Here is a 22,720-nt window from a genome sequence, read left to right as displayed (position 1 = left end):
TGGGCTTTACGTCTACCAACAACTGCTCACACTGCCAAACCAATTCACCGGACAATTATATCCACGCTCTTTGGTTCTGTCCACCAGTTCAGAAGTTTTGGCGCGAGATATGTGAAGACTTATCGAAGTGTCTGAAATGTAACATTCCAACTTCCCCCTTAGTGTGTTTGTTGGGCAGCTTAGATAATGTCACTTCAGAAAAGAATATAGCCCATATGGTTTTCACTGCCCTATGCATAGCCAAGAAAACAGTCCTCATGAACTGGAAAAATAAAAATAATCTTAATTCTAACCAATATAGAAATTATCTATTAGATTACATTAGTCTTGATACAGCCTCTGCCACCACATCAGATCAATTGCTCTGGGCTCCTTTGATCAGCTCCATCACCTAGTGGGGGTGGGGGGTCATAGTTTGGTCCCACCTTCACTGTTGTGATTGGTGTGGGGGTAGGGACAGGCTTAGGGCGTCGGGGGGTTCCCCGGAGGCATCTTCCTTGGGGGGCTCAACCCGGGGTAGCGGTCATGTCCGGTTAGGGGCTCTGTTGGCTCTCAGGTGACTGTTTCCTCGCGGCTGCGTGCAGCGGGGCTAGGGGAGGGTCTGTGCTGACGGACGTGGGTTACTGACCTGGTAGCCTGGCTGCCCCTGGGTGGGTCCGGGATGGGCGTGAGGTTCTGGGGGCGCTCCGTCTCTGGGCTGGGACCCGGACCGGGCCTCGGGGGGCTTGGGTCCTGGTTGGTGTGTTGCCGGGGTTGTGGGCGGGTGGGTGCATGGGGGCCCAGCCCTGGAGCAGGGTGCCGCCGGTGCATCGAGCCACCTGGGGGGCTCTTCAACTGGTGGGGGAGATTGTCACATCTTGCAGGAGCTTTCCTCTCCTCAGGAGCTCCCTCTGCAGGAGGGGGAGATACAGGAGAGGTGGAGGAAGATCTCAGCCTGGGTGTTTATTGTCTTATGTAGTCTGGAAGATGAGTGGATGGTGGGGTGGGTGCAGTTTTCTCTGTGGTGGGGTTGGGTGGACTGTCCCGGGCTCTGTGGGGCCGGGCGGCGCTGCTGCACTGGGCCCCGGTCTGGATGGGCCTGGGCCCCCTTTCCCTGGCGGGTCGCGGAGTGTGGGGGTGCCTACTGGGGTCAGCGGGGGAGCTGGCCCCAGGGAGGGGTCACTTGCCCCTCCCTTCCTTCCCTCCCCATCTCCAGCTGCCTCCCTCTTCCCGCTCCACCACAACCACCCACACATGCAGGGCCTTGGAGTAGGGGTATGTCACCAGGGTGCAGAGGAGGCTACCCCCCCCCCTCTGTCCCCTTCTGGCTGCCTCTGCCTCAATTTTATCCCACAACTTAGACATTCACATTACTCACACTCTCATTACACATACATATAGGATCTTGGGGGTGGGCACGATACACGGAGTCCAAAGTACCATCAGGGTGTACACCGCACCCCTGGCATCGTTGCCCACCTCTCAATTTTAAATACACATAGACATTGAGGGCTAGCAGGAGGGACCATGCGCTTACCTGCTGCTCTCTGGCAGGTAGCTCCAAGCCCTCCTGGGTTTTAAATGCACCTTAAAACACACATGCATCAACACTACAATGAGCGGGTGGAGGGAGGTTTGGAGTCTTCTCTCACCCCCATTCTCTGCGACCTGTTGGAGCAGGGGGGCTAGGAGGAGGAGTTGGCCGTCCGACTGCGGTCTGGAGTGTGGAGCCTTCCTGCTGCTGCGGAGTCGGGGCGGTCTGCCTCCCCCAACCGCAGGGAAAAGGGAAACACCACCTGGGTCTGGGTGCAGTTCCCCCCTCCAGGGGCGGGGGCACCTAGACCCGGTTTGTAGAGTACGCTTGGGGAGTGTGATCGTGTGTACAACGTCTCTTTATGTCTGTCTCCACGTTGGTTGAGTGTGGAGTAAGTGCATATGAGAGCATGAGGGTGGGAATGGATGTTTGTATCTGTGTGTGCCTGTATGTCTGTGTCTATATGTCAGGTTGGGTGTCAGGCGCCACCTCTCTGGGGACATCTCAGGCCCTCCAAGGTTTGGAGGCCTATCTCCCCCTACCACCACTTCCCCTGCCAGTGGCGGACCCCCTCAGACATCGGTACGTTGGTGGTTCTTTGTGTCCGGGGATGGGCGTCCAGGTACCCACCAGCTCACTCCTTGGCGGCCGCTTATCGGGGCCTGGAGCCTGGGGCTCGCTCGGGCCACTTCGGAGGTGGGGTGCCCCCGGCCTCTCGGCCTGGGGCTCGGTCACTCAGGCGCAGCTGGCTGCCGGCGGAGCTCACGGGCGCGTCACTGCAACTCCCCCTGGCTTCTGCTCCGCGGCTGCTGAGTGAGCCCTCATCTGGGACTCTCCTCAGCTCTTTCCGGGACAGTGGCGCAGCTGCCCCTCTGTTGGTCTTCCTTGGTCTCTTGTGTTCTGGGGGCCTCTGGATGTCTGGAGTTTTGATCTCCTCCACACCTGCTTCATGCCCTGGAGGACGGGGCTGTGGCCCCCCCACACCCTCTAGCAGATTATTACATGAAGGAACCTTTTAAAAAAACAAAAAACAAGCGCGTCCATGCTCACAGGTGTACACACGGGTGATCACACCCACAAACTACACCCTTTTTGGCTCCTACCTCAAAGCACACTGTGTTCTCTTGATCTTATGTGCTGCACAATAATGTTTAACAATTAGTATTTACTGTCATATCCCCATATATCATTGTGATGTTGTTTATTCTATTACTCTTGTTCTCTTCTGCTTGCTTTCTTTTTTCTTTCTCAGCAGGTGACCCAGGTGATTGATATATGCATTTTTTTTTCTCTGCTCATTCTGTTGGTTTTTGTTTTTTGCCCTTCTCCCCCGTCCCTCTTCTCAGCTGTTTCTCTTTCCCTCTTTCTTTCTCCCCTTCTTTCCCCCAGTCAAGTCTGTCCCGTATTCAGTAAGTGAAAATAAAATAAACAATAAAAGGTGAATCAAATGGACCATTACGGCAAGGCTGGGATGGTCAGTTTGGTAAAGTAAATCCGTTGGGCATCTTTCTTTGCCTTTAGACAACAATTCTGAGGGCAAAAGAGCCAAACGGGACAGGCCAAAAAAAAAAAAAAAAAAAAAGCTTGTGTTCCTTGAAGTACATCTCGGCAGAACTTCAAGTGTGCCTTGGACCACTCCACGACATTTTTTATGACCCTGTCTTGACATTTTAGACATCAGAATTTGGAGGCGCAGAATGCTTTTCATAGCTTTTACCTACTTTGTAAACATCACTTAGCTCCATTTTCAGATTGTCAGCCATCTACTTAGAGGAGCCCATGGCTCTTCAAACTCAAGGTCTGAGCCAAAGAATTTAACTTCTAAAGCTGTAATCAGTTGAAAATACATAATAACAGTACTTGACTTAGCATTCTTAGTTTGTCATTTACGGCTTAATGATTAAGTGACATTCTGAGACTTTACAAGAGGGAACTTTTTTTCCTTAATTTAATTAATTTAAGTTTATTTAGTTTAAGGGAGAAAAAGTAGTAATGCAATCAGTGCATTCACAGCACTCTTATTCTATTTACTATCTTCACCCCTCACAACCTAAAGTATCTATTGGGCCGGCAATTTGTGTCACAGATTATTGCCCAAGGACACCAAAAAACTGTGTACTGGAGGAGCAGGGGTAATCAAACCACAAACCTTCCAATTAGTAGTACATCCCACTCTACCACTCAAGCCACAGCTGCCCCAGTAAAACCGAGAGACTGTTGAAAACTGGAACAGAAACTGTGCTTTGGTTAAGTCACTGTGTGTATATGTGTGTGTGTCATTGCTGTTCATGTCTGCTCTTTGTCGCATGGCCACAAGGTTGGGGGATACTTGCCTTTCAGGGACTCCATATTTTATTTATTGTAGGGAGTGTGCATAAGAGCAAGGCAGAGAGCAGAAGGAAAAGGGAGAGGAGAAAAGCATGAGATTGACGCATAAGGATGAAGGTGAGACAGAATGAGCAAAAAAAACTTTAGAATAGACATTTGAAACAATAAAAAAAAATACTGTAGCGGAAAGGCACATGATGAAAGAATATTATATTGTTTACTCTCCACATTTTTATACCTTCCAAACTAACTTTCTTTATCCAGAAAACTGCTACCATACCACACTGCTGCTATTCCATTATATGTCTGCATGCCTAACTCTGATGTTCTTGCATTTACACAACTGGAACTAATGGCACTGCTTCTGGAGTCCTTCCGAATTAACCCTTTGAGTCAGCCAAGCACACAAATGCACACAGACACACAAATACACTGCTTAAAAACTCCTGAGGGGAAAGTTACTAAAGAAAATTAATGAGTTGTATCAAATAGCTCAGGAACCATGCAGTGTGTGCACTTTAACTCTTGTTGTGTGGTGTCAGAGAAGCAGTTGTTAAGGTTATAAAGAGTAGCAAATTGAGTGCCCAGTTACTGGCTGCACACACAGAGCTAAACTTAGTATACTGTATCTACATGACAATACTTTTCACACCCCTCAGGCTACAGTCTTGGTTTTAAGATTGGCATTTGCAATCTTTATCTATAGCTGTAGCTATGATTGATTCAGCTATGAAAAGCTGCAATAAAACATTGTTTTTGAAGGTTCAGGCTGTTGATAAATTAACTGCATGACACATAAAGAGGTTCGCCTGCAGCTCTCAGAGGTGAGGGTTTTACACGTGGGAATTTATCTGATATTGACTAAGTTATTACATCTCAGCTCGCACAGAAATCTATTAAAAACTGGATTTACATTAATTGTGTGAGTGTGCGTGATAATGAATATTTTCTCACAGTCATGCTGCATCTCTCACGCTCAAGGTCACGGTAGCTGCATAGTGTAATAAGTTCTACCAGTAAACAGTTTGTGTATCCGTCCTACAGCAGGCCTTTCCCTCCCTGAACCTTTACAATAGCAGCAGGATTGAACTACGCTCAACTCAGACAAGTCAGATATGTCTCTGTGTGCCTGGGGGCTTGCTAAACTGAATCTGCTTCGATAGTAACAGCACTGTAGAAGTCTAAACGCAACAAGTCTCACTGGATTTTCTTTCTCTTTTCATATATAAAGATGTGACAATGTCAAGCTGAAAAAGAAATATTTTATTGCACATTAGCACATTCAGAGTTAAAAGTTTAGTATGAGACCAATAGCTCCTGTCTCAAAACAGTTAGAAATACTTTTTGTTTGTTTGTTTGCTTTCTTTTGACAAAGTGTGTAATTCCAAATCTCAGGCATAAAGCAGCGGATGAGTCTCACATGTGACATGTGTACAAGATACTCAATTTCGTGCATGCTCAAAAAGCACACAGCGGCGCAATCAAGTAGTCACTTTCACACCCACATCTACATGTTAATGACATGTTAGCATGTGGCTGTGATCATTCATCATGGTAAACCGCAGGGGAACCACCACAAAAATGTTTGAAATAAACCTAATGAGGCACTTAAATCACTTTCACCCAGCTGAACATGCCCAACTTGAAGAAGGGCAAAGTGGCTAAAGCTAAAGCTAACCAGAGCTCAGAGCTAGCCAGATGTCAGCAACCACAACCTGAGGCAGCGTGAGCCTCGGTATGAGCAGTAAAGGAATCAAAGCAGTTAAAAGGAAAATTATGGAGATGAGTGAAAAAGAGAAAAAGGTTGATGTCCTGTTATCTGGTAATTTTATAATTTAAAGGAAAATGATATATAAGCACCTGACACTTGTTTTGTTGTACAAATGCTCCTGCTTTGTTTGGGAAGGTAAAATTTGTCAGGTAAAGGTGGGTGTATAGCAACTTTATTATTTGCACCCCTCTATTTTTATTTAGAGAAAATGTTAAAGCTTAATAATTTATCTTATTTGGAAAATAAAATGAAGCATTTTATGGCTGTTTGGCTGATTATTGTTTTGGTGCATCAGTGAATCTCAAATCTAATGCATTGTTTTCTGTAGTTTTGGTCCAAAACAACCGGACTAATTATCCTTTAAAGCCATAAATACTTTTTGTTCACAGCTGGTAAGTGTTGGTTGCTGGGTCACTGCCTGCCTGTTCAGTAGAAGGGAACATTAAGAAAGGCAGAAATACAATTCAAATACACATGTAACATTTAACATGAATCTGTCAAAACAATTATTATTTTTGAACTGTTAGTGTTGTTGTGCTGCACCTTTGGTATGCATGTCAGATCTTATTAAGAACAGCTTTTAAACATATATCTGTTTTATGTGTGGAAAATGTGTTGTGTCTTTGCGATGGTCACCAGCCATATGTATGTAGGTCTCTCAGTATCTGTGGGCAGCTGATTTGAGGCTGCACATGAGACACAGCTCTATGTGCCGTGGCGAAAGCTATCAGTTTTTGGTAGGGCATGCTCGTATTACAAGAAAAACACTTGGCTTCGTGATCATTTTGATGGCATTACTACAGTTTGCACATCGTGCAAATGTTGCTAATGGTGAACACTGCTGTTCACCATTTGATCAAGTTGGTCTATAAAGTCTTGGAACGACTAGAGTTGCATTTATTTAAGCCCATAATATGTGTAGGTAGTAAATAGGAAGTCAGTCGGTTAAGCTAGAGGAAATCCTGGTCATGCTAACATCTGCAATCAGCTAATTTGAGATATCAGCTAAACATTTTTGAAGAAAAAAGGTATCTAACCAACATTTGTGTTTTAGCCGTTTGTGAATAGAATATCAACAGCGAGGCAAAATTAAAAGTAAAAAGTAAACAAAATAAAAAATAAATGAATAAATCAAAAAGAGAGACAGAAACATAGAAGGGGATAATGACAGTTAACAATGGCTGTTATGCAAGAAAATGTACAAGTCCACTTGCTCCATCTGCCACTGGGGTTTTCTTGATTAATCATGAAGGAATTTGCGACATGGCTCATACCATAAGAGAAAAACAAACTGTGGAGACCACAATGAGAAGGGCTCACTCCAGATATTGTGCAGATGACAATATCACAGCCATACATGCAAACTCACACACACGAGGTTATTACAGGTTATTTTAGCTTGTATTCCTTGAGGAATACAAAAAACCCCTGCCACACTCTAATGCTTAAACAGAGTCAAAGCTCTGCTCGGTAGCAATAAAAGCTCCTTTTACACGTGTGTAAAATGCCTCATAAAGACCTAAAGACCCAGAAAATGCGGGAAACAGTCCTTTTCTATCCTGGATAGCTCCTGTAAGATTCATATCACTGTTGTGCTATGGAGCCTTTCATTGAATTATCGAATTACAATACAGAAAACAAGGTCTTAAAACGCTCCATTAGCATAACAGGGCAATAATACTGAGTTTCAATCAAAAAAGAGAAAAGAGGAATATTGTTCCACTTTGTTCCAGTTAGCCTCATTCCATTTCTGTGAGAATACCTAAAAGCTGCAGATAGTTCCCTTTAAATCTGAAAAGCCCTGAGCATTTTTTTTGTCCTCTTAGCTCCTCCTCCCTCTTTCATCCTAATACCTCCACTTCCCTGTATAAATGTATCATTACAGTATTATTATGTCTATGGTATCCCCCCCAGCCTCCATTTACAGGGACTTAGGTACTGTGTTCTGGGACTTAGGTGGACCCATTATGTTATTAAGTCATTATGAACCGGGACACAGAGAAAATAATACCCATAATGGGAGCTACATTGGGCACTGCTTAAGTCTATAACTATAACTCCCATCCTCCCTGCTTTCCTGCCTATTTGTCTGTCTGCCTGTAAACCTGTACGTGCTCTGTGTCATGTTACACATACCCAACAAAGCTATTTACCAGAAAAACAGAAAAATAGTGTGAAGTGAAACTTCTGATTTATTTAATTATGTAAACATGTGTTGGCAACAACGGGCTCACCCCAGAATTAGGATATGCTGTCCACCCCAGCTCAGCTGTGGCCACCCGAGTGTCCATCAAGGTCTCTGCAGCAAAGAAAGAAAAAGACAGAGAGAACCAGCGGTTAGCCACACAGAAGCTATTTTGAGTACCATCCCACACAGCTAAATTATATTCAAGCCCCAGTGATCGCTTGACACTCATTGATGAACAGAAAGCAAGAATCCCTACAGTGTTTCATCCGTCTCTGTTACTCTTCTGTTAAGACTAGAAACAAATCCTTGGCACTTTGCTGGAAGGAACCTCTGAGAGACTAAAAAAAACTCTTTGCATTGTGTTATCTCGCTATATACAGTACTAGACTACATCCTGCCTTTGTCCTGCTTATATGTGTGCAAGTATTATGAAAGATAAGTGGGTATGTCGATACACTGTATGAGGTTTGCAGATGGCCTGGCAAAAAGAGTTGGCTTCACATATGAAGAAGGAGCCCTCCAAGGTTAGGCTCTGATGTATTTGCGTCAGCTTTCCTTAACCTAAAGTTATGAAAACGCATATATCTGCAAGCCATAAAATGTTTTTTAATTTCAGATTAATTAGCTAATTTTCTAAACGCCTGCCAAAAAACATGATGACCTATGTTGGATAACTTTAGGCTACACAAAATGAAAGAGTAACACAATACAGCCTGAAAAAGGAAGAAAAAAGTACAGAGAAATGTTCAAGGATTGGATTTATCTTTGTTTGGACTTTTATTATACAACATGTCATATCTGGCCACATATCAGTGCAATATGAGAACACAGATTGCCCCCTTCCTAATCCTCAGGGACATAGCTTAGACAAATAAGTCTGGCAGCTCACACCAGAAGTTTATCAGCTCTTTTTTTGATTAATATCTGCCTTGCTGGTACATGATATGTTGCTCAAGGAAAGAAGAGAGAAATATGGCAGTTTTCACAAAGCGCTCACCTGCCCCTCTCCCTGCAATACAGATTTATAGAGCGATGGACTAACTGACATGCTGGCCTTAGCAGAGTAATGATAGATTGATAATTTCCCCTGTAACAGACAGTTTATCCTCGGTCCTAAAACATTAATATTACAGAGAGTGAACCAAAGGATATTTCACATTTTCCGATGTCCCCTGCCACGACATACACTCCATTGTGTTTGTTGTTTTGTGTTGTGTCCAGACAGATTAAAAACTGCGAGACAGAAGGGTGAATGGTATGCTTGTGTGATGATCTGCATTCTGTAGTAGACAAGCAGAAAGTGTGTGTGTGTGCAATTTTCATAGGAACTGTGGTCGTTGTGTGTTTGGCTTGGAGCTCTTCCACTTTCACAGCAAATGGTTGGCTAGCACAACCCACATGTGTTGTTGATAAGGGAGAAATCTCACTCTGATTAAATGCATAGACACAACGATGCCCTCTTTCAAGATTTCCAGGAGAGGTTCCAGCCCTCATCACCCTCCCTTTACCTACTCCCCCAGAACAAGCACGCACTCGCAGCTGCTGCTAATTTGGAGTCTCACTGAAGTCGCTGTGCATTTTGAAATCATTCCAAATGACGGAACACTCAAAGCCCGTCATCCGTGGAGCGTTGGTTAAAATTTTTTTAAAAACAAGTACATTGTGGTAAGGATGAGTGACAAGCCACCTGTAAGAAGAAAAGAGCCTTTTCATTCTCAATCTCTACTTACTGGGAGAAACTGTCCTCAGACATGAAACCAATTAGCCCCTGCACACACAAGCACTCACAATGCATGTTAGGACACACGCAGATGGACACCCGTTCTGCTCATGCACCAGCCAACTTAGAGAGCAATTTTCTGTGTACACCTACAGTGACAGCCTTGTTCACACCCGGCTTCCATCAGAGTATTTCAATTTCCCTAAGATCAGCCTTGCCTTGTCTAGTTTCCACAGCCAGCCAGCTCCAGCCTGCCTGCCTGCCTGCTTGTACGACTTGCTGTCAGCTGGGGAGATAGGAGCATGAAACAGCCCTCAGCACCAGCCAGCATTGTGGGGACTGCCAAACCTTTCTCTGGGGAAATCACAGAAGCTTTAGTCAAATCACACATGGTCTTGGTCGACCATTTTTTTTTCTATTTCCTTTTAAAATGGAAGGGGGAGGGTTGGGGTTGGAGGGGATTCGGTCTAAGATAGGATGCGGAAACGAAAAAAAAAAAAAAAAAAAAGGTCAAAGGCCCAAGGGAGGGGTGGATGAGCAGAGTCATGTGGTCTAATGCCTACCATTAGCAGAATATCAAAGTAGCGGATGAGTAAATGGAGTATGCTAAGTGGTGATTAGCAACGGGGAGGGGCTCGAACAGCCATCATGGCATTGCTCGCACACCTGTCCACTGGCACTGGAGATTTTGAAAATGTCCCTTGTGTATGTGCATGTGTATGTGTATGTGTGGGGCTTTTAAATGAGCACTTCTGTGAACCGTTCATCCATTAAATGATAAGTGGATTTGAATAGTTTCATTATAAAATCAACTTAATTACACGAAACATCTCTTCGAAAAAGAGGAAACATTGTTTTTTATTGCTGAAATTACAAGTTATCTAAATAGCCTAAGGTTACACACTAATTAAATTTTGGTATAGGTATTTTTTTAATTTATTTAATATTGGGTAATATTGGGTAAATAATAAACAATTAATCTGTTAGTTTAATTGGTTATTATAATGAGTTTTAGTTTCAGTTGATTGCCTGTTTCTCTGTTGCCCCTGTAATGGAGTGGCGATCTGTCCAGGGTGTACTCTGCCCCCCCACCCCACCCCCAACACAAACACAATACAGTATGGAGTGCAGTTAAAAACAATACATTACTGAAAATTGCATTTCAAGGACCCGGGATGTTTATTGTCTGTCTAGAAGCTTAATGTTGGGTTACTCCTTAGCATTGTAAAAGCAATTAGTCGTCCACGCACTCCAAGTTTATAGCAAGTCATTTGCAAGGCAAGGAAAGGACCTTGCCATGTCCCTAGTGTTTGGAAGGTAGCCCAGTGTGTTTTCTTCTGTATTCATATTCTGCTATGTCAGCTCCACCTGCAAGCTCCACTAAATTAAGACCAGGCAGTTTCACCAGTAGTTGAGTCTTTGTGAAAATTGTTAACATGGAGAGATTAATGTTAACTAAGCAGCCACGGCTCATAAATCTATTGGAAAACAATGGCTTGTAGGTGTCGGCGTCACCAGCCTTAAATACATTCAAGGATCCGTAAGGCTCGAGGCTGTATTGCAACTGCATCACAGAATATTAGTTACCCTTTATCATACAATGGATGTAGGTTGGATAACACTGCAAGAGTACCAGTCAAAACCCAAAAGTCGCAAGCCAAAGCCAAGACTCAGATGAGGCCTTGCAGCTCCCAATCCCCGAGAGCACAGCTCCTTCTTATTAGCAGCAAGTGATAGATCAATACCAAATGGTAGGTTCTGGAAGCAGCCTACCATTTGGGGCTAGAGAAAGGGAGGGAGAGAAATGAAAGAGTGAGAGAGACTACATTAAACATTGATGGGGCTCTGCATTATAGATCGATAAGGCAGCTCTCTTCGCACAATTACACGTCAGCAAGCAGTCGCATGACACATCGCATAGACACGCATGATTACGTGGAAGTTGTACACACTAAAGAACATCAATAGAACGGGAGTTCAGTGAAGGAACAACAGCAAAAATGAATTGGCCAATCTCTCTGCCCTCTTTTAGCTCTCATGCATGACTTTAATTCTACGCTTTAAAAGTCAGAATGCCAACATGTCTGTGTAATTCCCTCCTTTGCAGCCAATCTGAGACTGTATGGCCACTAGTCGATACAACATGTGCCGAAGTGCCTCTCTGAAGCTTCCTGGCTCCTCAATCAATACAGCAGGCCATTCTCCACGGATTTCCATTCTCTTTCCATCTTTTACATTCATCTATTCTTTAGCCTCCCCCCACTCCCCAATGTCCTCCTGTTCAAGGATGCTGGTATACTTTGTAATTCAATGAGACAATCACGTCCAGATGCAGGATGCAAAGCTTTAAGGGTCTTCTCTTTGTGACTGTAGCAGCAAAGCGAAAGAAGATCTGAGGCCCTTGGATGACATTATGTAAGTGGGGTTTATCTTTTCTTGGGGGGATGGAATCAAGATGGTCGGATAAAGAATGAAAAAGAGGGAGAAAAAAAGAAGACAAATAGACAGAAAGACGGAGATGAAAAACCAAGTGGAGAAATCAGCGGGATTGGAATGAGCACTTAACAATGATGAAACCCCATGGTAGCCTGCTGAGCCTGGCATCTTAATACAGAGCTGAAAACAAAGTGACAAACAAACACGAACGAAAGATGCTGCATCTCCCAAACTAATCAGCCGTCCACTCAGGGGACTTATGAATATAAAAAGAACGTTTTGACAGAGTGAAGTATTTTCCGAACAAATCATGTGGAAGTGTCTCACGCAGACAGACACCACTTACCCGCTGCATCCCTGATTTCGAAAGAAAAGACCGCTTCACGTCCAGCATGGTTAAGGCCATTTAGCAGATTTGGAAACTGCAGTTATGGCACAGTACTGCTTCAGGGGGAAGAAGAATATAAAAAGGCAATATCTGATTGAGTCACCATGTTCAACAAAGAAGACAATCCATACAAACACAGATGTGAGACTTCTCTACTCCGTGCCACACTAAAGCTCTGTCACTCATACTGAAGGATTTTTACTTTAAATAGAAGATACAGAACAGGCAACTGAAATGCATCAAAAGAAATGTGTTACTTCCATGTCCCCCTGAAGACAGAAATGACAATGTGACTAAATTTGAAAACTGAAGGAAAAAAAAAGAAAAAATCTGCCAGCCTCCTCCGAGACATTAGCGCGGAGTGATGGGATACACAAGTCCTGCATCTTCTGAGCCACAGACTCCATTAAACGAACAGGCTCACAAATTACAGATTGCCCACACTCATACACACAGATTTAGTAATAGCGCGCCTGGCTAACAGTCACTCACGACGGCTGTGTGAAAATATAATTTTCGCTCCGTGGAAGAAGAGCAGACACGTATGAAAGACAAAAGAGAGAGAGTCTAGAAGATAAAGATGAACAGGGCAGCACAAGGCAAAGTGTGCTCAGCAGCAGCTGTTGAGAAGAATGTCTTGTAAGAGCAGAAATTTAATAAACACACAGCATCTGAAGAACCTGATGAAATTATCCTATCATCACAGGAAGGTGACATTACCTTGGCCTCGCACATCTGGGCTGCTGTGTCGCATTCAATATAAGATTCAACCTTGCGGCACTTGGTGAGCAGCCACATTCTTTCCCCGCTGTTACCGGTTTGTAATAGAGTTGTTATGGTATTGAAGCAGGAAAACACAACAGCCCCCCCTGAGGCAGGCTTGGCAAATACAGACAGGTACATGGTCAAACAAAGGCTATACCAACACCAAAGTCTCATGCATCTGATCATATCTTAGTGGTCAGTCTGTCACTCAGCTACCTGCATAATGTAGGAACAGCACATTTATACACAAGCCCCCACGTTGCACCTTTTCATCTATTCTTCTCCCTCTTTTCCTTTCTTTCACTCTTTTCTCTTCCCTCGCTTGGTCAGGGGAGAGAGGTTAGGCACATCATTTGCATTCATTAACATTACATTAGCAGACAGAGTGATCTTTAGAAACCAGGCTGCCGGAGAGTGTCATCTTTAATTCATCATAACCCCACCACCTACCCACCCACCCTTCCGCTTTCTCTTTACCTCCACCTTCTTCTCTCTTTTCTTCCCTTTTCATCCACCCATCTCTCCCTCGTTCCTCTCGTCCCTTAATCTCAGTGCATCATTTATCCCCCTCATCCCTGCAACTTTCTTCACTCTCCATTTAACACCGTCTTTCATCTCCTTCACTTTAGCCATCTCTGTTTACCTTTACACTGCCACAGAGCTGTCTGTATTTTGCTCTGCCTCCTGTTAATGACAGGCTACCGGGAAGGGGTTCGAACCCTGCCCCTGCGTAAGCCTTTTCAATATAGGAAGGAGAAGAGACGCGCCCAAAAAAGACCAATATACACATCATAAGCATCAGTCTGGGAGACAAGACTGAGCTGATGATCTCTAGGCTTTATTCAGGGTTCTCTGGCATAACCTTATGACCCGAGCTTATTCTAAAAATAAAAAATAGCTTCCTAACAAGCTCTGCTTGTATTTGTATCTGTACAAGTGCATCTTAAAAATTTCAATAATATGATTTTACATTAGTTACACTTTTACATATTCTATATTTTTCACATGTAAAATGAATTATGTCAAACTATTTTTATTTTACTTGTCATGATTATGGGTTCTAGCTCATAAAAATGAAAAGCACATGAAATCCACAGCATTATCTAATGCCTAAAAGTAATAATTAAGGGAAAAAAATCTTAAATACTAATAACTGATAACAAGATTAAACCTAAATCATTTTGTCCTCACAAAACTGCCCAGGATCAGATTTCCTATAGCAGCAGACCAGCAGCAGTGACCAAGCAATAATCCAGATGGAAGCAGCACTGCCCTCCCACAATCATCACAATACTCATTACTGCTGATATTGCCTCAGCCAGCCTGTCTGCTTTTAAGAAACCTGGCAATTTGCTGCAGTAAAATGAGGTAATTACAACTCTTATCAAGCTCCTCACCTCACAAAACAGCATTTAGAGAGAGGGAGACTACTCTCCGATGGTTCACTGGCTGTGGAACAAGGCTTTGGCTGGCTTCCCAATCACTCAGCCACACCCACTCACTGTCATTTATTCTATTTGCAACTCCTGCTCCTACCCACTCTCCGTTGCTTCCAATAAAAGCATTTCAGTGGAAATTTGATCACTTTATTGACACAGCTGGATAAAATTTACTCCGTCAGTCCCACTAGACTAAAAGTTTGATAAGGCTTACGTGAGTCACAAGGACACAAAGAAAATGACTTTCCAGCACAAGAACTGCACAAGGAGATTCCTTCCTAGTACCAAAATGGAAAATAGGAAAAATTAAATTCTGCAAAACTCTATGTTGGAGGGCTAGCACAGAGAAAATTGCAATTTAATAGTTTCCCATAAGGAGAATGAGTCTACTCTATAGTTTTGACATTTCTAACCTTCACATGAAAGTCAGAAGTTAGCTCTAGCTTACTGTCATCACTTCTCCTGCCTAGAGACACAATGAGCCACAGAGAAGTACCATGCCCGGGTCACACTGGGATTGCGTGAGGCTGACATTTACCACTATAAGTTATAGCTAATGGGCTATTCAGAGTGAGTAAAATCATCTGTGTTTTTCAAGTCGACCAGGAAGTGCTGAGTGAACAGAATTATGTCATTCACTGAAACTCCCAGTGCAGTCCCCCTCACTCTAATTAGGACAGTAAGAATTACCAATTAGTGAGGTCCTGCATGTGCTGGAATACAGTCATGTGAAAATGAAAGAAAAAAATAAGTAGACTCTTACTGTTTATATGGCAATTAACAGGGCAAGTAGCTGCCAGCTAATCTAAGCTATTCTAGCAATCGAATTCACCAGGTTAACTTCTACAAAAGCAACATGGACATTGAGGTGTGTGAACATAATGCCTTCCCAGGACATCCTAACAAATTAACCTGAAGGCAACACAGTGTAATACTTGGAAAATTTACAAAGAACCCAAGACCTAAGTAACCTAGTGACCTCTGCAGACCTCAGTAAGCATGTTAGACGGTACAAAGACTGACAAGTATGGCCTTTTTTCTTTCTCTCTCTCTCTCTCTCTTTTTTTTTTTTTTTTTTTTTACAAGGCTTGAAGAACAGTGTCTTCTCTCCAAACTGAACATGGCAGCACAGATAAGGTTTGCAACGTCACACCTGAACAAACCACAGTACTTCTGGAACAATGTCCTTTAGACAGATGACACCAAAGTATAGATGTCTGGCCATAATGCACTGCACCACATTTGGAGAAAACCAAATACACCAGTCCAAACACTTTACACCAGTGGTGGGGTGATAAAGGCGGGGGTTACTTGAGCTCGTGTTGCAGCCAGAGGACCTGTGCTCCTTGCATTGAGTTGACCACAAACTCCAAAGCCAAAGTATTGTTGAGTTAAATGTGAGGTTATCTGTCCAACAGGTAAAGTTTGTCCCAAATAGGGTCATGTAACGGGGCAATGAACCCAAGCAGACCAGCGAATAGTTGAAAAAGAAAAGAATCAAATCGTTGGAATGGGCAACGAAAGTGCAGACCTCAATTAAATTGAAATGCTGTGTTGGGACCTTAAATGACAAAAATGTCCACAAACCTAAAGGAACAGAAGCAATGCAGTAAATATGAGTGGGACAAAATTCCTCCAAAAATGAAAAAGTCATAATGAAAAGGATTACTCCAAGTTATTGCTGCTAAAAATCTTTCTATAAGATACCCAATCACAGGTTGTACTTGGTGTTTTACAGATCCCTGTGAAAAGTTTCTTTTTCACATGAATGTATATACATTTATCTGGATTGTGATAGAGGAATCACAACGTGTAAAACTGTTAAACTGAGATAAATGCATGAATTAATAAACTTCAATTGTTTACAAAGGTTGAATGATAATACAATGTGAGTCCCCTAGTTGCCTTTTATAACAACACAGAGGCTAGTAGGGCAACGCAGGAGATAGAAATGAAAGTGGATAGTAAGACAAGAGTGAGAAGGAGCAAGAGGAAGGAGGAAGGCGTTCGCTATTCATAAAAAGAGAGATACTCGGAGAGACACTGTGACGGAGAGCATGTCATAAGGCAGTGCTGTGTGTTATCTTATCTAGAAATTGATCTAACCTTAGCTGAACAGTGGAGTTGGATCATTTCTTGGAAACCACACTGTTTGTGTCTTGCAACCAGCATAAACAAAGACGCTCTGTCTCTTTGTGGTTCTTGTAGTATTCATATTCAATAAAACACACACAGTCAAGACCGTCTCATCCAAACGTGGGCACAAGCATCCCGCTAACAGCTGAAAAAAGTTCATGCATAACCTATTGAAAAAAGTATGCACGCACTAAAATGTTCTCCCAACACCCAAAACAGCACAGCTCTGCTGCTCCTCCCGTCAGGACACTGCTAAACCTCCATTGTATAACTAAAACTGTGGGTGCCATCTGTCTGAGCAAAGGGACAATATCAGGGCTTTCTAAAAGGAAGCACAAATTAAGACAATACAGAAAGTCCTTTATTTCCTAAAGATTAGGTTAGTACATATTCACTTATGCTACTGGTAGTTTCTCCCCAATTTTACGAATGAGGCCATGCACCTCTGTCAGCCTGTGTTTAATGGGGGGAGCCAAATACCAGCTAGCAATATCTTATTAAATCCTGTTGTTAACCGTGTTTGGATGTGCCACAAAATTGACCTGTGACTCTTCGATAATTCCTCTATGGGTAGAGAGGAAAAGAGTCAGAAAATCGTGGAGTCAGACAGAGAAGGGACCTTGAGGGTTTGATGTCGTGCTCTCACTCCATCTCATCTGTGGCAGTAAAAGAACGACCTTCAACCACCTTGAACCCACTGGAGCTGAATTTCAATAAAACTCAAATTATCACCCGTGCCCATGGGGCTTGGGAAAAGCACTAAGCTTGAACTGACTGCACGTATAAGACGATTTAACAGTCATATGGAGGTGTGAGTGAGTCAATCATATGACACACTTCTTTTTCACACTGAGGAGTCTCAGCGGTAAGCGGTGGTTACTGTACCCTGCCGGGAGAGGATGCCACTGGGATGGATCACTGATTGTTTTCCATGTGACTAAGTGTGTGTATGGGGGGGGGGGGGGGGGGGGGGGGTTAGATCACCTGAAAGCACATATGCCAACATGCGACCGGGAAAGGGTTATTCAATTTATCTGTGTTCTCCCTTGACCGATGTAGTGAGATGCAGGTAATTGATGCCTCAGTTTGGTATTCCCTAGTCATGTGCTCTCCACCACGGGGACGTTGCTGGCTAAGATGGTGTGAATGAGAGAAATCGTGTGGTGTGATCTCACTCCCTTAACTGCGAGTGAGGTGTTCTTTGGGGATCTCGTTAGTGCAGCTCTACTACACATACACACATACATAAGCAGTGAATACATCCCAGGAGTGAGCTAAACCACTAGCGATGGTGACCGTGGACATCCGCAGGTGGAGTTCACCTCTCGTTCTCCCCCTTGCTGCCTATCCCCATAAAAACGCCAGTGGCCTATCCAATGCCTCCGAGCAAACACAATCCTTTCCATTAAAAGCGAACACTAAATCCACCTTCTTGCAGCATATGCTCGCATGCCTGAGGACATCTATATATTTTTGGAGATGGGCTTTGTTTTTCCTCCAGGGCTTTGCTGGAGTTTGGATTCAGCAGTGCCGGCGTGTACGAAAGAAAATAGTCCTAAGGACAAAAGAAAAACTTTCAGCAGAGGATCTTGACCTTACAGCGTGAGTCTGACATAGGTGGGTTGAGATTCTCCAATCTATAACAAGAGAGAAGGATGGGGAGAGGGAGGAAAAGAGATCATTTTTACCTTTGGGGAGTGAAAGTGAGAGAGACCTTTTTTTGAGTAGGCCTATATTTGTCTGAAGATCTCTCATACTGCAGAGGAAAATGGCGTGTGCCCTCTTTGCTTTCCTCCAGAGGTGGGGAAGAACGTAAAAAAAAAGAGGAAAAGGCTTATTCTCTTAGCTCCCAGGAGAAATATGTGTTTGATGTTCTTCCATTTGATGGTGCCGTTTTTATGTCCACCATCAATGTGCCCATTCTTTTCTTTTGTTTTCGTTTTTTTTAAATCAGTTGTAAGTAAGTATTTATTTTTTTTGTATCTCGCTCTTCCTTCGCAGAGTCACTCTGAATGCTAAGCCACAGCTCAGTAAAACACTGAGCTCTTCTGGGAGAGAAAATGTCATTTCATACACATTACATTCAGTCTGTTATGCCACGGGGAGAGTGTGGGTAATTTTGATCTTGTACTACAAACACACACAGATACATGCACACGCTGAATCTGACCTCATCTCACTTGGAATCCAGGACGCTTGAGCTTTGGCCCACAATGCAACCTCAAATGTCACAGCTGTCCAGTGACACTAGTGGGGAGTGCAAACATCAGCCATCCCTCTGGCAGTCCCAATAGTAGCAATGCCAGCACTAGCTGAATGTAACATTTTCTTTTTTTTTTATATTTTAATCTCGCCATTTTGGATCTTCCAAGCCTTCTGTTGATTGCTAATATAACAGAGACAACATTGGGTGGATCATTGGATGATCTTCAGAATGTAGCATGACAGACTGTGGTTACCATCGCAGCTAAAAATCTTCCTGCCAGAGGGAAAAAAAAAAAAGAGCTTCCAGGCTGAGCTTTACTTGGCATTCCCACCAGATGAGGCCGTTTACTGCTGTGCTCCAGGAGTCAAAGTGCAACACTCTGCTCGCTGCGCTGCAACCGCACAGCTAAAGAGCCGAGATGCTTCGTTAAATATGTATTCGCCACAGACACATTTTAAGCACTTCCCTTTACTTCACACGTAAGAGGCGGCAGCAGCAGAAACTTGCTAATTGTGCACTTTGCGCACTCGAAAACACAGATTTACTAATGGCCACATGTAAATGTAAATACAGGCGGCACACACAGCTTGCACAGCTGTAAATGTTGATCCGAGCTGTTAAATTGTTTCACCACTTCAGTGCCACCGGGTCAGAATATATGCAGGTGTCTGTCCAGGGCACAGATGTGGTTATCAGCTTGTAGTGGAAATTCACAAAGTGGTTTCCAGGTGTTTGGAGTGAAGAGGACTTACTGAAGACCTACTGTATTTTAGATAAATTCATAGAAATTCTACACATTTTGGGTATGCTGCGTGTAGAGGAGAAAGTCTATACAAGTAGAATTTGGAATTTGATTTGATTTGTGCACAAACAAAAATGTCAAGAAAACGCGATAAACTCCATCCATCTTGTGTCATTTTACTTTGAATACTCATTTAAAATTATCGGGCCCTGGCAGATGGAAATAAATGCCCTAATCATAAGTGGCAATATATTGATGATTTTAAGCTTTAAGCTTTGCTTCAGAAGAAGTAGAAAGAGTATGTTTTCATTACCATCCATCCATCCATTCGCTTCCGCTTATCCTTTTCAGGGTCGCGGGGGGCGCTGGAGCCTATCCGAGCTGTCATAGGGCGAGAGGCGGGGTACACCCTGGACAGGTCGCCAGTCTTTCACACAGTGACAGACAACCCTTCACACTCACATTCACTCGCACATTCACACCTAGTGGTAATTTGGATTATTCAATTAACCTATCCCTTCCACTGACATCCATACAAATGAGTGGATCATAAATTCTTCCAGGCAAGATGACTTAAGCTTCTTATTCAACAGCAAACATTACTATCTCAAAAATGAAGTTATTTTACTGCTAAATTAATAAATGATATCATAGTTCTGCTACATTTTTAGAAAGTCTAAAAGAAAGCAGTAACTGGTTAGAGCAGTGAAGCTGACTCTAAAACATTTTACTTTTAAATGCTTTCCCAGTAATTATCAGTGCAGTTTGTTGTGATATATAATCAACACTGGATTTGTGTAATAACAGAAAAAAAAAGCTTCTCTTCATTTAGTGCCTGAAATGTATTGTTGAAATTTTCTAGAGCTAGTACATTCCCGACCTACAGTATTGTTTGGTCTGTGATTTCACTCTGACACTACAGTGGTTGCTAGGCAACGTGATGACGGCATAATATATCACCCATAATGAAAGTTTTGTGGATATAAATTAGATCAGATTCTTGTGAAATTACACCGATATGATGCTTTTATAAGGTGTTACAGGCACACAACAAATTCTAAATGGGTCCTGGTGGCTGGTAGGAACATGATGACAACAAAATACCTGACACAGATGTACCTGGTTTTGACTGCACTGGCTTAACTCCTGATCATGTAGTAGCAAGTCTGCGACACGTATATGTGTCCTGCAACTTATGAATAACGGAAAACAAAAGAACAACGTGCCTTTAGTGATAAGCAGCAGCACATACAGCAGTCGGATGAATAAGATAAGATAAAGACACTTTGCGTGATGGTGTCAGTACCACACCGCTTTAAAAGGCAATTTTCCAAATGTTTGCCAGTACACATTTCATACATTGCTTTTGCTAAGGCTTAAGTGTATGCTGAGCAAATATGACTACCATCTCACAAAGTGTTTGTTATCTGCAGTCGTGGAGCTATTAATGTAGATGGGTGCTGGAATGACTCCCAGAGAGTTTCCATACACTAGTACTCCTCTTTTCTCCTCCCCAGGAGTGTTGTTAGCCCGCGTGTCCCCTGGCAGCTCACTTGACATAATGAGGCTGACAGACCTAAACAAACTCAGGTGGAGAACAGGGGCAGAGAAAAAAATATCAAGTACAGTCATTGGAGATGGACGAATGAGGTGAGGTGAGCAACCTGCTATGTCTGGCAAGATGTACGGCTACTGCTGTAGTGTCTGTGGCTTAATGTGATAGAGCATGAGTCATAACACTTCTTTGTTTCCCGTCTGTTTTCCTATCATATTCTTTATTTCCTTTTTTGCCTGTTTATGCTCTGCTGTACTCAGACGCAGTTCTATAAAGGCATAGGGTGATAACTGATTGAAAGAAAGTGCACTGTACCATCTCCTTTTTTCTCCCCTTTATTCCTTCTTTTCTTCTCTTTATCTTTTGGTTCTCTGTCCCTCTTTCTCTCTCTCTCCCCAGGTGTGCTGGTCGCTGGAGCTAAATGATGAACAGAACCACAGTGTCTGCTGTCTCTAATAGGGACATTATGCAAGAGGATGGGAGAAGCACTCACACCAGGCTCGTAAATCACGTAGACTCCTGTAGAGAGACTCACTGCAAGGCCTCACTGCTCCACTAACCCCGCAACAGATACACAAATATAAACTGAAAATCTACTCAAACACACACCCATGCACATATGCAAACACATATTGCGTATTTGCATACATAGACACGAGAATACAAATTAACACACTCGCGCAAGTGTGCACTTGCACTCGTGCCGTGACTGCACACTCCATTTACCTGACCCCCAGTGCGCAGTCACCATTTGCCATGTAACTACTGAGACAAAATTCACTTACATCTGTCCAGTGACAGCACCTCTGTAGGACAGTGTGCCACACCAAGAGCTTGTGTCAATGTGATTGAAGTTTGACAGAGGACTTAAAGCATTATTAGTGCTCCCTGTCACAGCCCAGCTCACACAGAGGCCTGCCGGTGGCACAGGTGAGGTAAACACAGGCCCCATTTAGCATATTACCCATCAGTCAACACGACAGGCAAAGGAGATAAAGAAATGCACACCCACTGTGAGTGGGAAAACACGCAATCCAGTCTGCTCCATCTCACAAGGAGGGCTATATGAAAGTATTTTGACAGATGTGTGCTCAGGCATCCCGCATTCACATACCCACATCCATTCATACCCACACAGAAAGAAATGGCATGCAGAAACACATTTCAACAAACGCACACAGGTTGATGACAGAAGAGACATTACTCAAAGTGAAACTCTCCAGAAGAGAAGTGCTTCACACAGCTAATTGTCTGTGATGAACCAGCGCTAGCACACTTTGATCTTTTGCATCCTTATTTATCTCATAATTTACACTTTATTTACTCAAACACAATAAGAAAAATTCCACATAACTGGGCATTTTTTCATGTGTTTTCTTAAGCCACAAATCCTTCAATATCTCCCCTGCTGCAAAAGTGAGACTTATTGCTTCCACGAATATGCTAATCTGGAAGGTGGGGAATTTTATTTACAGTCTCTTTGTATATAACTGTCACGCTAAAATAATATATTCCATCTGAAACTGTGAAATT

The 22,720-nt window shown here is 43.2% G+C and overlaps 1 protein-coding gene across 2 annotated transcripts in view; it reads right to left on the bottom strand.

Annotated features, from left to right (window-relative positions):
* Positions 1-22,720, bottom strand: part of ephb1 (EPH receptor B1) — a 177,445-nt gene that overhangs the window by 115,517 nt on the left and 39,208 nt on the right. Inside the window, exons 1-2 of one of the 2 annotated variants that reach the window (XM_085378231.1) lie at positions 14,404-14,425; positions 7,847-7,911 (exon numbers count right to left, since the gene is read on the bottom strand). In XM_085378231.1, coding sequence (XP_085234357.1) covers positions 7,847-7,911; positions 14,404-14,407 — 69 coding nt within the window. In that variant the 5' untranslated portion in view covers positions 14,408-14,425. Of the gene's footprint in view, positions 1-7,846; positions 7,912-14,403; positions 14,426-22,720 lie in introns of those variants that run through there. The other variant, XM_085378230.1, reaches the window with a different exon arrangement.

This window comes from Diplotaxodon limnothrissa, linkage group LG18, assembly GCF_057381915.1.
Source record: "Diplotaxodon limnothrissa isolate DT_005_m linkage group LG18, D_limnothrissa_male_GT1.1, whole genome shotgun sequence".
NCBI classification, from domain to species: domain Eukaryota; kingdom Metazoa; phylum Chordata; class Actinopteri; order Cichliformes; family Cichlidae; genus Diplotaxodon; species Diplotaxodon limnothrissa.
This window is presented reverse-complemented; position numbering and strand designations above follow the sequence as displayed.